This window comes from Scyliorhinus torazame, chromosome 4 (genome assembly GCF_047496885.1).
Source record: "Scyliorhinus torazame isolate Kashiwa2021f chromosome 4, sScyTor2.1, whole genome shotgun sequence".
Taxonomy (NCBI): domain Eukaryota; kingdom Metazoa; phylum Chordata; class Chondrichthyes; order Carcharhiniformes; family Scyliorhinidae; genus Scyliorhinus; species Scyliorhinus torazame.
The window spans coordinates 105745658-105758352 of record NC_092710.1 but is presented as its reverse complement, the minus strand read 5'-3'; the positions used below and the strand labels follow the sequence as shown (position 1 = coordinate 105758352).

Genomic DNA, 12695 nt, shown 5'->3' with positions numbered 1-12695 from the left:
AGTTGAGTAGTCATGTATGCTAGTCCAGCAATCCAGAGGTCTAGACAAATAATCTGAAGAACATGAGTTCAGATTCTCCACATAATTCGAATTTTGGAAATCCGGAGAAAGGGAAAGTGGTGTCGATAAAGGTGATCACGTAGCTGTTGGATTCTCATAAAAGCCCAACTACAGCACCAGGGACCCGGGCTCAATTCTAGCCTTGGGTGACTGCTGTGTGGAGTTTTCACGTTCTCTCCGTATCAGCGTGGGCTTCCTCCGGGTGCTCCGGCTTCCCCTCTCAGTCCAAAAATGTGCAGGTTAGGTGGATTGGCCACGCTAAAATTGCCCCTTAGTGTCCAAAAGGCTAGGTGGGGTTACTGAGTTATGGGGATAGGATGCAGGCATGGACCTAGGTAGGGTGCTCTTGCCAAGGGGCAGTGCAGATTCAATGGGCCGAATGGCCTCCTTCTGCACTGTAGAGATTCTGTAACAGTAGATCACAATTTTATGGGAGTGTCTTGTTTCATCTGACGCAACGCACTGTGGCATAGCATTATTTACTTTACCCAGAGCCAGTTCAAATTTTTATTTGGTGTGTTTGATTGCCAATGAATTGCTCTTCAAACTGCCAGTTTTGTAGTGATTGTGCCCTTGACCAGCTAATGTGGAAGTAACTAGCTCAACTAAGTATCTGTTCCAGTACTTATTTTAAACGGGGGTAAGAGGTGTGGGGATACAAACAAGTAGAGGTCAGAAGTAATCATTTTAAAGTATTTCAGAACTCATTGCGTTAAAGACGAACTTGCCCACAATAAGGGCATGGGGCATTTCATGGGTACTGGCACCAATATTGGGGCAGGAGGGATCTGAACTGATCTGGGATCAGTATTATAGTGGAAAGGATAAATAGCGTGGTCACAAGGACAACTTTGGGTGGCACAGTGGTTAGCCCTGCTGCCTCATGGCCCCGGGTCACTGTCTGTGTGTAGTTCGCACATTCTTCCCGTGTCTGCGTGGGGCTCTCCCCCACAACCAAAGATGTGCCGGATAGGTGGATTGGCCACGTTAAATTGCCCCTCAATTGGAACAAAAAGAATTGGGTACTTTAAATTTATTTGAAAAAACACAAGGACATTAAACTAGAAAATTAGGGCGGGAAGGGAAGAGTAAAACTACAAGACGTATAATGGTTCATGGGAACCAGAGCTGCAGGTCAACATGTGAGGAGATGGTAGAGGTTAATAGAATGAACAGGCAGGGCCAGTCTAACGACTATAGAAGGGTAAGAAAAATTTAAAAATTAAAATGTAAAGTGTATAGGGGAGTGAAAGTTGGGGATGAGGCTGAGTGTTATCAGAGATTAATAAAGGAGGTTGGAATGTGTGAAAAGCGTAGTGCGGCTAGGGGCTTTTCACAGTAACTTTATTGCAGTGTTAGTGTAAGCATACTTGTGACAATAAAGATTATTATTAGAAGGACCGGGACTGGGAGTTAAATGTCCAAGGGTACTCCGTATTCTGAAAGGATAGACGGGATGGAACAGGAGGTGGAATTGCTTTATTGGTTAAAGGTGACATCAAGGCTGTATTAAGAATTGATATTGGCACTAAGGGCCAAGATGTTGAATCGAAATGGGTGAAAATAAAAGACAAGGGGAAAAACTCCTTGGTAGGAGTAATTTACAGACGCCCGAGCATTACTTCCAAAGTAGGGCATAGTATAAACCAAGAAGTAATGAGGGCTTGTGAGAAGGGCAGAACAGTAATCATGGGTGATTTTGACTGGATTAATCAAATTGGCATGGTTAACCTCGAGGGAGATTTTATAGAGTGCATGAGGGATTGTTTCTTAGAGCAATATGTTATGGAGCCAACAGAGAGCAGGCTATTTTAGATTTAGTATTATGTAATGAAGAAGGGTTGATAAATAGTCTTGTTGTTAAGGATCCTCTTGGAAGGAGTGATCACAGCATGCTCGAATTTCAAATTCAGATTGAGCGAGAGAGGACCTAGTGCCACACTCTAGTTTTAGCGTTGGGCAGAGGTAATTATACAGGCCTGAGGAAAGTGTTGACCCAAGTAGGCTGGGCACAAATAATTGAGGGTAGGACAGGTGAGGAACCTCTCAAAGTATATTCCGGAGAGGAAGATGAATTGTAAAAGGGGAAAAAAAGTTCCATGGCTAAACAAGGAAGTCAAAGAGACAATAAAAGGCAAAAGCTAGTGATCATCAGGAGGATTGGGAAAACATTTAGGGATCAGCAAAAACCCACTAAAAATAGAATCAAAAAAGTTATGAACTGTGAAAGGAAACTAGCAGAAAACATAAACACCGATACCAAGAGCTTCTCTAAGTGTACTAAGAGGAAGAGAATAGCTAAAGTAAATGTTGGCCCTTTAGAGGATGATACTGCTGAGGTAATAATGGGGAACACAGATGGCGGAGACACTGGACCAATATTTTGCGTCTGTCTTCAGGGTAGAGGATAATAAAACATTTCCAAGAACTGCAGTTAATGCAGAGGAACGTAGTGCAGTAACCATCAATAGAGAGAAGGCATTGAATAAACGAATGGGACTAAAGGCAAATAAGTCTCTAGGACCTGATGGCCTGCACTGCAGGGTATTAAAGGAGGTGGCAGGAGGGAAAGTGGACGCATTGGTTATGATAATTCAAAAGTCCCTGGATTCTGGAAAGGCCATGGTGGATTGGAAACCTGCTAATGTAACTCCCCTATTCAAAAAGGGAGAGAGGCAAAAAGTAGGAAACTATAGACCGGTTACCTTGACCTGTGGTGGGGAAGTTGCTGGAATCAATCAATCACTAAACGTTTGGAAAGACAAAGCTCAATCCACCATTGTCAGCATGGTTTTGTGAAGGACAAGTCATGCTTGACAAACTTGCTTGAATTCGGACGTAACCAGCGAGGTGGATAATGGGGAACCTGTGGGAATAGTATATCTAGAATTCCAGAAGGAGCTTTACAAGGTGCTGTATAAAAGACTGATCCAAAAGCTGAGATCGCAGAGGGTTGAATGTAGATTGCTAGATTGGGTTGAGGATTGGCTGACTGACAGAAAGCAGAGGGTCGGGTTAAATGGGTCCTTGAAAATGAAAATCGCTTATTGTCACAAGTAGGCTTCAAATGAAGTTACTGTGAAAAGCCCCTAGTCGCCACATTCTGGCGCCTGTTCGGGGAGGCCGGTACGGGAATTGAACCGTGCTGCTGGCCTGCCTTGGTCTGCTTTCAAAGCCAGCGATTTAGCCGAGTGTGCTAAACAGCCCCCTTCTCTGGCTGGTGAACTGTAACTAGCGGGCTGCCGCAGTGGTCAGTCCTCTGACTGTTCACAATCTATATAAAAGCAGGGACAGAGTGTGACATAGCAAAATTTGTGGATGATACTAAAATAGGGAAAAGCAGGCAGCGAAGTGGAGGCGCAGATTTTACAAATGGATATTGAGAAGCTAGGAGATTGGTTTAATGTGTAAAAGTGTGAGGTTATCCATTTTGACCGAAAATAGTGTCAGGCAAATTATTATCGAAATGAAAAGCAGATTCAAAATGCGTCTGGGCAGAGGCATCTGGGAGTCTTTGTTCAGGAACCACAGGTCGGTATGCAGGTACAGCATGTAATAAGAAAGACATATGGAATGTCAGTGTTGAACCCGCATTGCTGGCCTTGTTCTGCATTACAAACCAGCTGTCTAGCCGTTGAGCTAAACCGGCCCATCACTGGAGATTTATGCATCATCCTGAGAGATTCCAGGCCAATCCAGAGGGCTGACAGTGCGATGTAGTATTGCTGCAGAGTCAGGAAGTTCAGCGTTGTTAGAATGGAGATATTTAAGTCATGTGGAATAAATCATTGATTTACAAATGGAATAAGTTTAAATTCCATGTTTCAAATGTGTTTTCTTTTGGATTTTAAATACACAATTCCGTCCATTATTCACTGTTCAAAGGAACAGAACCAAAAGTTAGAACCGTATGATCAGCAATTTGTCATTTTTTCTTGCTTACCTATGAAAGCAATGCCTGTAAAAAGCAGCTCTTCTGCTGGATGTTAGACTTGTCGATATCGATCCACCCATTTAAATATTTATCATGTTATCTTGGGAAGGATTCATTTTTCAAACTGAGTTCTGAAAAATTATTTTGCATCAAAGATTGACTAGAGAAGATTGCTGCACCTCCCTGCTTGAGTGAGAATTCTATTAGTGTGGTAATGGACAGATGTTGAGGACACCTTTGAATGTAAAACTCAGTCACGTGGCGTGGTAGACTGGGTCATCATCAAGCAATGATCTTGAGTGTTCCTCTCAGCAGTATCTCCTTACAAAGTGATGATTCTCTCATTACTCTGTGGAGCAAATAGTTCTTTACTGAAAGAGACAGGAGGATATGCCGAAAATCATAGAATCATAGAATTTATAGTGCAGAAGGAGGCCATTCGGCCCATCGAGTCTGCACTGGCCCTTACAAAGAGCACCCTACTCAAGCCCATGTATTTACCCTATCCCCATAACCCAGTAACCCCCATTTAACATTTTTGGACACTAAGGGCAATTTAGCATGGCCAATGCACCTAATCCGCACATCTTTGGACTGTGGGAGGAAACCGGAGCACCCCGAGGAAACCCAACCAGACACTGGGCGAACGTGCAGACTCCACACAGACAGTGACCCAAGCCGGGAATTGAACCTGGGACCCTGGAGCTGTGAAGCAACTGTGCTAACCACTATGCTACCGTGCTGCCCTCTAAGGAAGATGCTGCTTTTTCTGCTGATGCAATTGCCTCCAGGATCCGGTTGCCATTACGTTACCTGCACTTGTTGAAAAGGCTTCGCGAATACAGGAAATGCTTTATACAACGGTGAGGATATGGAACTCGCTACCACAAAGAATACTTGAGTGAATAGCACGGATGCATTTAAGGGGAAGTTAGATAAGCACATGAGGGAGAAAGGAATAAGGCTGTAGGCAGATAGGGTCCATCTTTGGCTTCTTCCTGTGTCTCGTTTGAGGCTGCGATTCAACTGCATGCTCAAAACTGACGATACCCAACTCTACCTCACTGCCAGTTGAACGTTAGGAAGACTGAAGCCACAGTTTTCGGTGTCCACTCCGAACTCATTTCCTGAGTTATTGAATCCACCCCTCTCTCTGATACCAGTCTGAGAATAAACCTCTCTGTTTAAAATCTTGGTGTTGTATTTGACCTTGAGATACACTTCGGGTCGTCGCTAAGACCTCCTGTGTTATCACCTGGCTGCACCCTGGTTTCTAGACTTGACTCTTTCAGCGCGCTTTCTGACTGTTCTCTGTAAACTTGAGGTCGTCCGAACATCTGCTGCCCCCGACTTTATCCCATCCCCTAATAACCCTGTGTTCACTGACCTGCAATGACCCCCAGTCACACAAGGTCTACATTTTAAAATTCGCATCCTTTTCAAATCCCCCTATGGCCTCGCCGCCCTCTTACCTCTACAACCTCCTCCAGATTCCACAGCCCTCAAGCCTTTTCTAATTCTGGCCCTCTTGTTCAGTCCCGTTTTTTAAAAAGTACTTTCATTCGAATTTTTAACATTTAAACATTTAAAACACACAACATTACAAAGTAAAACCAACAGAACCCCCCCCCCCCCCCCCCAACACCCTAACCAACCTCGCCCCCTCACCTCCTCCCCAACAGTTGACGATATCCAGCTTCTTGAAATGTAGTATAAACAAACCCCATTTCTTATGGAACGCCTCCCCCCCCCCCCCCCCCTCCCCCCTCAGAGAAAATTTCACCTTTTACAAGTACAAGAACACCATTATATCCCCCAGCTACACGAGGCACAGGTTGGAGAAACTGACTTACACCCCAACAGGACCCTTTTGCGAGCGATCAATGAGGCGAAGGCTAAAACACCTGCCCCCGCTCCTGTCTGCAACTCCGGCACGTCTGACACCCTAAATATTGCCCCATGGGGACTGGGCTCTAAACCCACATGCAGGATTGCCGACATAGTGCTGAAGAACGACCCCCAAAATTTCACCAACTTCGGGAAGGACCAGAACATATGTACATGATTGGCTGGGCCCCTCTCTCGCAACGCTCGCAAATACCTTCCACCCCCTCAAACAGCCGGCTCATCCTCGACCTCGTCAGGTGTGACCCTTTGCTGTATCAACCCCATCCTCTAACACAAGGTTGAGACATTCATCCTCCGCAGCACCTCACACCTCAGCCCCTCCTCCAGCACCATCCCCAGCTCCTCCTCCCACTTACCTGTAACTCCCTCCAGAGACGCCATATCATCATATCATCCTCCCAAGATCTCCTGAAGATTGCTAAGATGACCCACCCCAACCCCCCCCCCCCACAAAAAAAAAAACCATCACCGACACCCCCCCCCCCCCCCCCCCCCCCCCCCGGCCCGCCCAGTTACGAGGAGGGCAGTGCCACCCGAAAAGTCGGGAAGACATTTTTTGCGAAATCTTGCACCTGCATGTACCTGAAAACCTCCCCTCGTGGGACCCCAATCTCTCCCCCCGCTCCTCCAAACTTGCAAATCGTCCTTGTAAAAATAAGCCTTCATTTCCATCACCCCTCACTCCTCCCATCGCCAAAACCTCGCATTTATCCTCTCTGGCTCAAACCCATGGCTCCCTCGAATCAACTTCAACCCTGCCCCCATCAATTTCAACCCTGCCCCCACCCTAAAGTGCTGATGAAATTGTCTCCCATGATTTCAGGGGATTCCCACCACCAGATTTCCCGAGTACTTCCCCAGGGCAACAGAAACGACGCCATTGCCAGGGCTCATAACCCTGACACCTTACAAGAGCCTGCCTCCATCCTCACTGACAAAGCCTCCATCTCCCTGCCCCAACCCTGCACCTCCATATTCGCCGCCCAATAATAGTATAACAGTTGGGGAAGGGCCAGCCCCACCGACTGTTGCCCTCTCTGAAGCACCATCCCCCTAATCCTTGTCACCTCCCCTGCCTGCATCCCCGGTTTTAATTAGAACATAGAACATTACAGCGCATTACAGGCCCTTCGGCCCTCGATGTTGCGCCGACCTGTGAAACCACTCTAAAGCCCATCTACACTATTCCCTTATCGTCTATATGTCTATCCAATGACCATTTGAATACTTTTAGGTTCGGCGAGTCCACTACTGTTGCAGGCAGGGCATTCCACTCCCTTACTATTCTCTGAGTAAAGAACCTACCTCTGACATCTGTCTTATATCTATCTCCCCTCAATTTAAAGCTATGTCCCCTCGTGCTGGACATCACCATCCGAGGAAAAAGGCTCTCACTGTCCACCCTATCCAATCCTCTGATCATCTTGTATGCCTCAATTAAGTCACCTCTTAACCTTCTCTCTAACGAAAACAGCCTCAAGTCCCTCAGCCTTTCCTCATAAGATCATCCCTCCATACCAGGCAACATTCTGGTAAATCTCCTCTGCACCCTTTCCAAAGCTTCCACACCCTTCCTATAATGCGGCGACCAGAATTGCACACAATACTCCAAATGCGGCCGCACCAGAGTTTTGTACAGCTGCAAATTGTTCTACTGGTGGTCGCACTTTTGGTTGGGAGGACCTAAACTCTGGAATTTCCTCCACCCCAAAAAAAATCTTGAGTCTCTCCATTTCCCCCCCCCCCCCCCCTTTTAAGATACTAGCTCTCTGACCAAACCGTTGGTCATTAGACCTAGCGCCTTTTTATGTGAGTTGGTGTTTTGTTTTAAGTTGCTCCTGTAAGACACCTTGGGACGTGTTATTAGATTAAAGCGACAATAAGTTGTTTTTGGGTTGGATTGGATGAAGATTGCTGGGAGATGACTCGTGTAAAGCATAAAGGCTAAGTGGGCTGCATGACCTGTTTCTTTGCTGTTCGCCTGATGTGATGCAGCATCAACCTGGGAGTTGTATGGTTCCTTTAACGCAATAAAACACCCCAAATCGTTTCAGAGGCGACGTTATGAAGCAGAATAAATGCAACAACAACCTGGGAGTTGTATGATGCCTTTTAACGCAATAAAACACCCCAAATTGTTTTGCAGGTGACGTTATCAAGCAGAATTTGATACTGAGCCACATTAGAAGGTGTCAGAATAAATGATTGAAAGCCATGTCAGAAGAAGTAGTTTGCAAGGAGTATCTTTAATTTTTTTTAAAATCAAAATTTAGAGTACCCAATTCATTTTTTCCAATTAAGGGGCAGCTTAGCGTGGCCAATCCACCTACCCTGCACATCTTTGAGTTGTGGGGGCGAAACCCATGCAAACACGGGGAGAATGTGCAAACTCCACAAGGACAGTGACCCAGAGCCGGGATCGAACCTGGGACCTCGGCGCCGTGAGGCAGCAATGCTAACCACTGTGCCACCGTGCTGCCCTGCAAGGAGTATCTTAACCGAGGAGAAAGTGGTGGAGGAAGGGAATTCGGAGCTTAGGATGTAGGTTGCTACATTTGGACAACATTGATGGTGGCCCAGTCAAACATGGGCCAAGTATTAAATGCAGAAAGGTACCATCGCTATGTGTTTTGATGGGTGCCAAAGTAGGAAGCTTTCTTCAGAAAATTACTTGCAATTGCCAATAGGTTTGTACCAATAATTCTGTGGGATTGTTCGTGCCACCAAGTCACCAAGAGAAGTAAATTTAGCTTCAGACCTTGTGCTCTCACCCTGCTGAAGTATTGGCACCTCCGTAGCTGTCAAGTCGCTGCTAGGTACTTGGATGCCTCTGGATTCAACGACTCCTTTTGGCAAGACTACTTAAATGGACATTTCTTGTGCAATTTTTAATGTTTGTGGGGAAAGAGATGTGCCTGGCTTCTAATTATTCCCAATGCTTAAACCTTGGAGAATAAATAAATTAATCAATATGTCAGAAGCCTGCAGCATAAATATTAGCTGGATTTAAAATTTCAGGGAAAGTGATTTTTGCCTCTGGTTTGTCTTGGGTATATTGCTGTCTACTACTGACAAGCTACAGTAGTCAAGGGCATGTTTTGAACATTTTTTTCTCTAGTCTTAGGAGGCTTTCAATTAATGAGGCAACAAGTTTGATGTTCTTGGTTTTCACTCCCACTAGCCTTTTCACTTGTGTATTGTCAGAGGAAAGTCCAAATTTATCATTTGATATTGCACCATGCAGGTTCTTGCAGAGCAGTGGCAGAAAAATTTGCCTGTGCAGCTCAGTGAGCTACAGGACAGCAAATTCATTGACTTGTTTTTCTATGGTCGATGCCCTTCCCATGACGAGAGTTATGGAGAGAGATTTTTTTTTCTGGAACAATTCCAGTTGTGTTCTTTACAAACAAAAGATCTTGTCCAGTGATTCATAAATCCCTCCATCTCAAAGTGCTTTATCCCGTAGGTGACAACTACTCCTTCATTCGGGAGTTTGGCCAGTACAAGCTGCCGGACATCGTCTGATGGTCACAGTGGGGTTCATCACCCCGGATATCGTGAGAGGGTCACAGTGGGGTTTATCACTCTGGCCATCGTGAGAAGGTCCCAGTGGGGGGTTCTCACTCCTGACATCGTTTGACTGTCACAGTGGGGTTTATCACCCCGGACATCGTGAGAGCGTCACAGTGGGGTTTATCACTCTGGCCATCGTGTGGCGGTCACAGTGGGGTTTATCACCCCGGACATCGTGAGACGGTCACAGTGATGTTTCTCACTCCGGCCATCATGTGACGGTCACCGTGGGGTTTCTCACTCCGGACATCGTGACAGGGTCACAGTGGGGTTTATCACCCCGGACATCGTGAGAGGGTCACAGTGATGTTTCTCACTCCGGACATCGTGTGACGGTCACCGTGGGGTTTCTCACTCCGGACATCGTGAGAGGGTCACAGTGGGGTTTCTGACACTGACCCATCATGAAACCAATTACCGAACACCAGTTGAGAGTTGGTCAGCTCTCAAATCTTCTTGCCATTTCTGACGTGGTTTGATGGTATTTTACCTCAAATTGCTCTATTAAGATACTTAGGATAGTTTAATAAAATTGCTTGTGAGGGGTTCATAAAAGGAATAAATTACCAAGTGCATTAAATAATTTATTAATATGTATCTGATGTGGACTGTGGTACACAATAAGAAACATCTGTTCTAAATGGATCTATCTTGTTTGATTCTTTGCAAACATCAGAGTTCCCGAATGTCAGCTCGAGTGAGCAGGGTTTAGATGTGGATCCTATGTGTGCATCATTGTGTGCTGTGTAAGCATTCATAATTCAATCGTCTCTATTTTCCACCATATTCCAGATGGATGTTTTGCTTATTAGAGTTTACTACACCGAATAATAAATAATGCGCATGTTTCTGTTCTTCTTTGTCATCTAGTTTGATAAATTATATTCCTACAATATTCGCCACAGCTTTGGGAAGGAAGGGAAGAGGGTGGACTATACCCCGTTCAGCTGCATGAAGATCATTATGTCAAACGCGCCAGGTCAAGGGGATTATCATGGTGAGTTTGCAAGCTAGTCACATTATCATGCTGCGTGAAAGGACCTTTGAAGGTAGGAATGGGAAATTGCTTGTTTGACTGGATTGCCAGCAGGGATGTAGAGTGTGCAGCTTGTGCCAGTCTGCATTGTCATGCTTCTGCTCCATTACACTTTGGGCTTTTCCTCGCGACTGAACGAGGTCAGCCAAGAGGCATCCATTCAAGCTGCACTTTACTGAGCACTGTTTTATAGCTGGCACCTCATATGTTTGAGATGGACATCATGCGGGGGCTCTCTGGCACGTACAAGTGTCTCAGTTAAAATTGCAAGAGAACCATATGTGCGTGCTAAATTTACTGAAATGCTGCTTAGTTTCTTTGACATCAACCGATTTATTTATTTGCCAGAGCATAACATCGATTTTTATGTTCATTCACTGGATGTTGGCGGCACTGTCTAGGTCAGCATTTATTGCCCTTGAGAAGGTGGTGGTGAGCTCCCTTCTGGAACCGCTGCAGTCCATGTAGTGTAGGTACACCCTCAGTGCTGTTAGGTCGGTAGTACAAGGACTCTGACCCAGGAGCGACAATATGTTTCCAAGTCAAAATGGTGGGTTACTTGGAGGGGAACTTGCAGGTGGTGGTGTTCCTTTGTATCTGCTGCCCTTGTGCTCCCAGATGGTAGTGGTCATGGGTTTGGAAAGAGCTGCCTAGGGGGCCTTGGTGAGTTCCTGCAGTGCATCTTGTAGATGATGTACATGGCTGCCACTGTATGTCAATGGTGGAGGTACCAATGGTGGTGTGCTGCTTTGGCCTGAAAGGTGTCGAGCTTCTTCGAGTGTTGTTGGAGCTGCACTCATCCAGGCAAGTACGGAGCATTCCATCACACTTCTGACTTGTGCCTTGTAGATGGTGGACAGGCTTTGAGGAGTCAGGAGGTGAGTTACCGTCTGCAGAATTCCCAGCCTGGTCTGTATACACAGTACTTATATGGCTAGTCCAGTTCAGTTCCTGATCCATGGTAACCCCCCCCCCCCCCCCCGGATGTTGATAATTCCTTGGGCAGGGACCTGTTTGGGGGGGGGGGAGGAATAGTACCCGTTGTCCTCATCAAGTATTCCCAAGAGTTTCCCAAATATGATGCACAATGCTTTGTATAAACTTGAACCTGGAGAACAACCGTCGGCTGTCATCTGCTGCACCATTTTCCTGTTTGGATGGAAGGATTTTAGAGTCGAGCCTGGATTGTGGAACCAGCCATTTGGGAAGAGATTGAAATTGCCTTGTGTCATTGTACTGCCTGGCATCTTGCATGTCTCAGCAGCCAAGATGTTCTGAACCAAATCTGTAGGTGAAGGAACAGTGTTCTGCTGCAGAAACGTGTATTTGTATAGTGCCTTTAATGTATCCCAAGGCTCTGAACCGGCAGGTTGTGGAACAAAGTTTGACACTGAACCACAAAGAGTGCTGAAGGAGTCGGGTTTTATGGGTTGGAGTCTCTGTTCCACCGGCAGGGCATCCCCACCCATAGGTGTCCCAATGATATGGGGTGGCTTCAATGGGAAATCCCATTGACAAGCGGTGGGAATGGAGAGTCCCACCGCCAGCGAACGGCGCACCACGAGAAACATGCGGCTAGGGGACCGGAGAATCCAGTGTCTCAAATGAGGAAAGACTGGGAGATTTAGGGAGGAAATTGCAAAGAATAGGGCCTAGGCAGCAAGGCTGCGGTGCGCCGTTCGCTGAAGGCTGCCTAGCGTGAAGTGATTCACATCGGAAATCCACAATTGAAGGAGATCCTGGACTTATTTTTTAAGTCAAATGCTATGAAGGTAATTAGTATGAAACATTGGTTTTGGATATTGCGTTGACCTCAGCTTTATTCTCGACCAGATTGATGCAGCAACTTTGTGGAAGGGTTGGAAATTTCACCCATCTCCTGGTGTAAAGTTTTATATTTGTTGCCGGGATTAGAGGATAAGCAACTGTTTAGCCGTAGGAAAGTTAAGCTTACCGGTGGAATAAATTTAAATAATACAGCCGCCTTCGTTTTCCATCGAACAGCACTCTACAGGAGCCCTATCTTACTTGAGAGACTTACGGCAGCGGCTGAGTACTTGGAGGGAGACTGGAGGGATATTTCTCAAAAGTCGGAAAGAAATTAAGACTTGAGCTAATATAAATTCCTTTTACGATCTTCAGAGTGCTTAACAGCCAATAAAGCACCAGATCATTGTTATATGT

At 45.9% G+C, this 12695-nt stretch overlaps 1 protein-coding gene across 1 annotated transcript in view; it reads left to right on the top strand.

Moving 5' to 3' along the window:
- prim2 (DNA primase subunit 2) overlaps positions 1–12695 on the top strand; it is a 258526-nt gene that overhangs the window by 210187 nt on the left and 35644 nt on the right. Inside the window, exon 10 of the mRNA XM_072498404.1 lies at positions 10346–10472. Within this exon, the coding sequence (XP_072354505.1) occupies positions 10346–10472 (127 nt within the window). The remainder of the gene's footprint in view (positions 1–10345; positions 10473–12695) is intronic.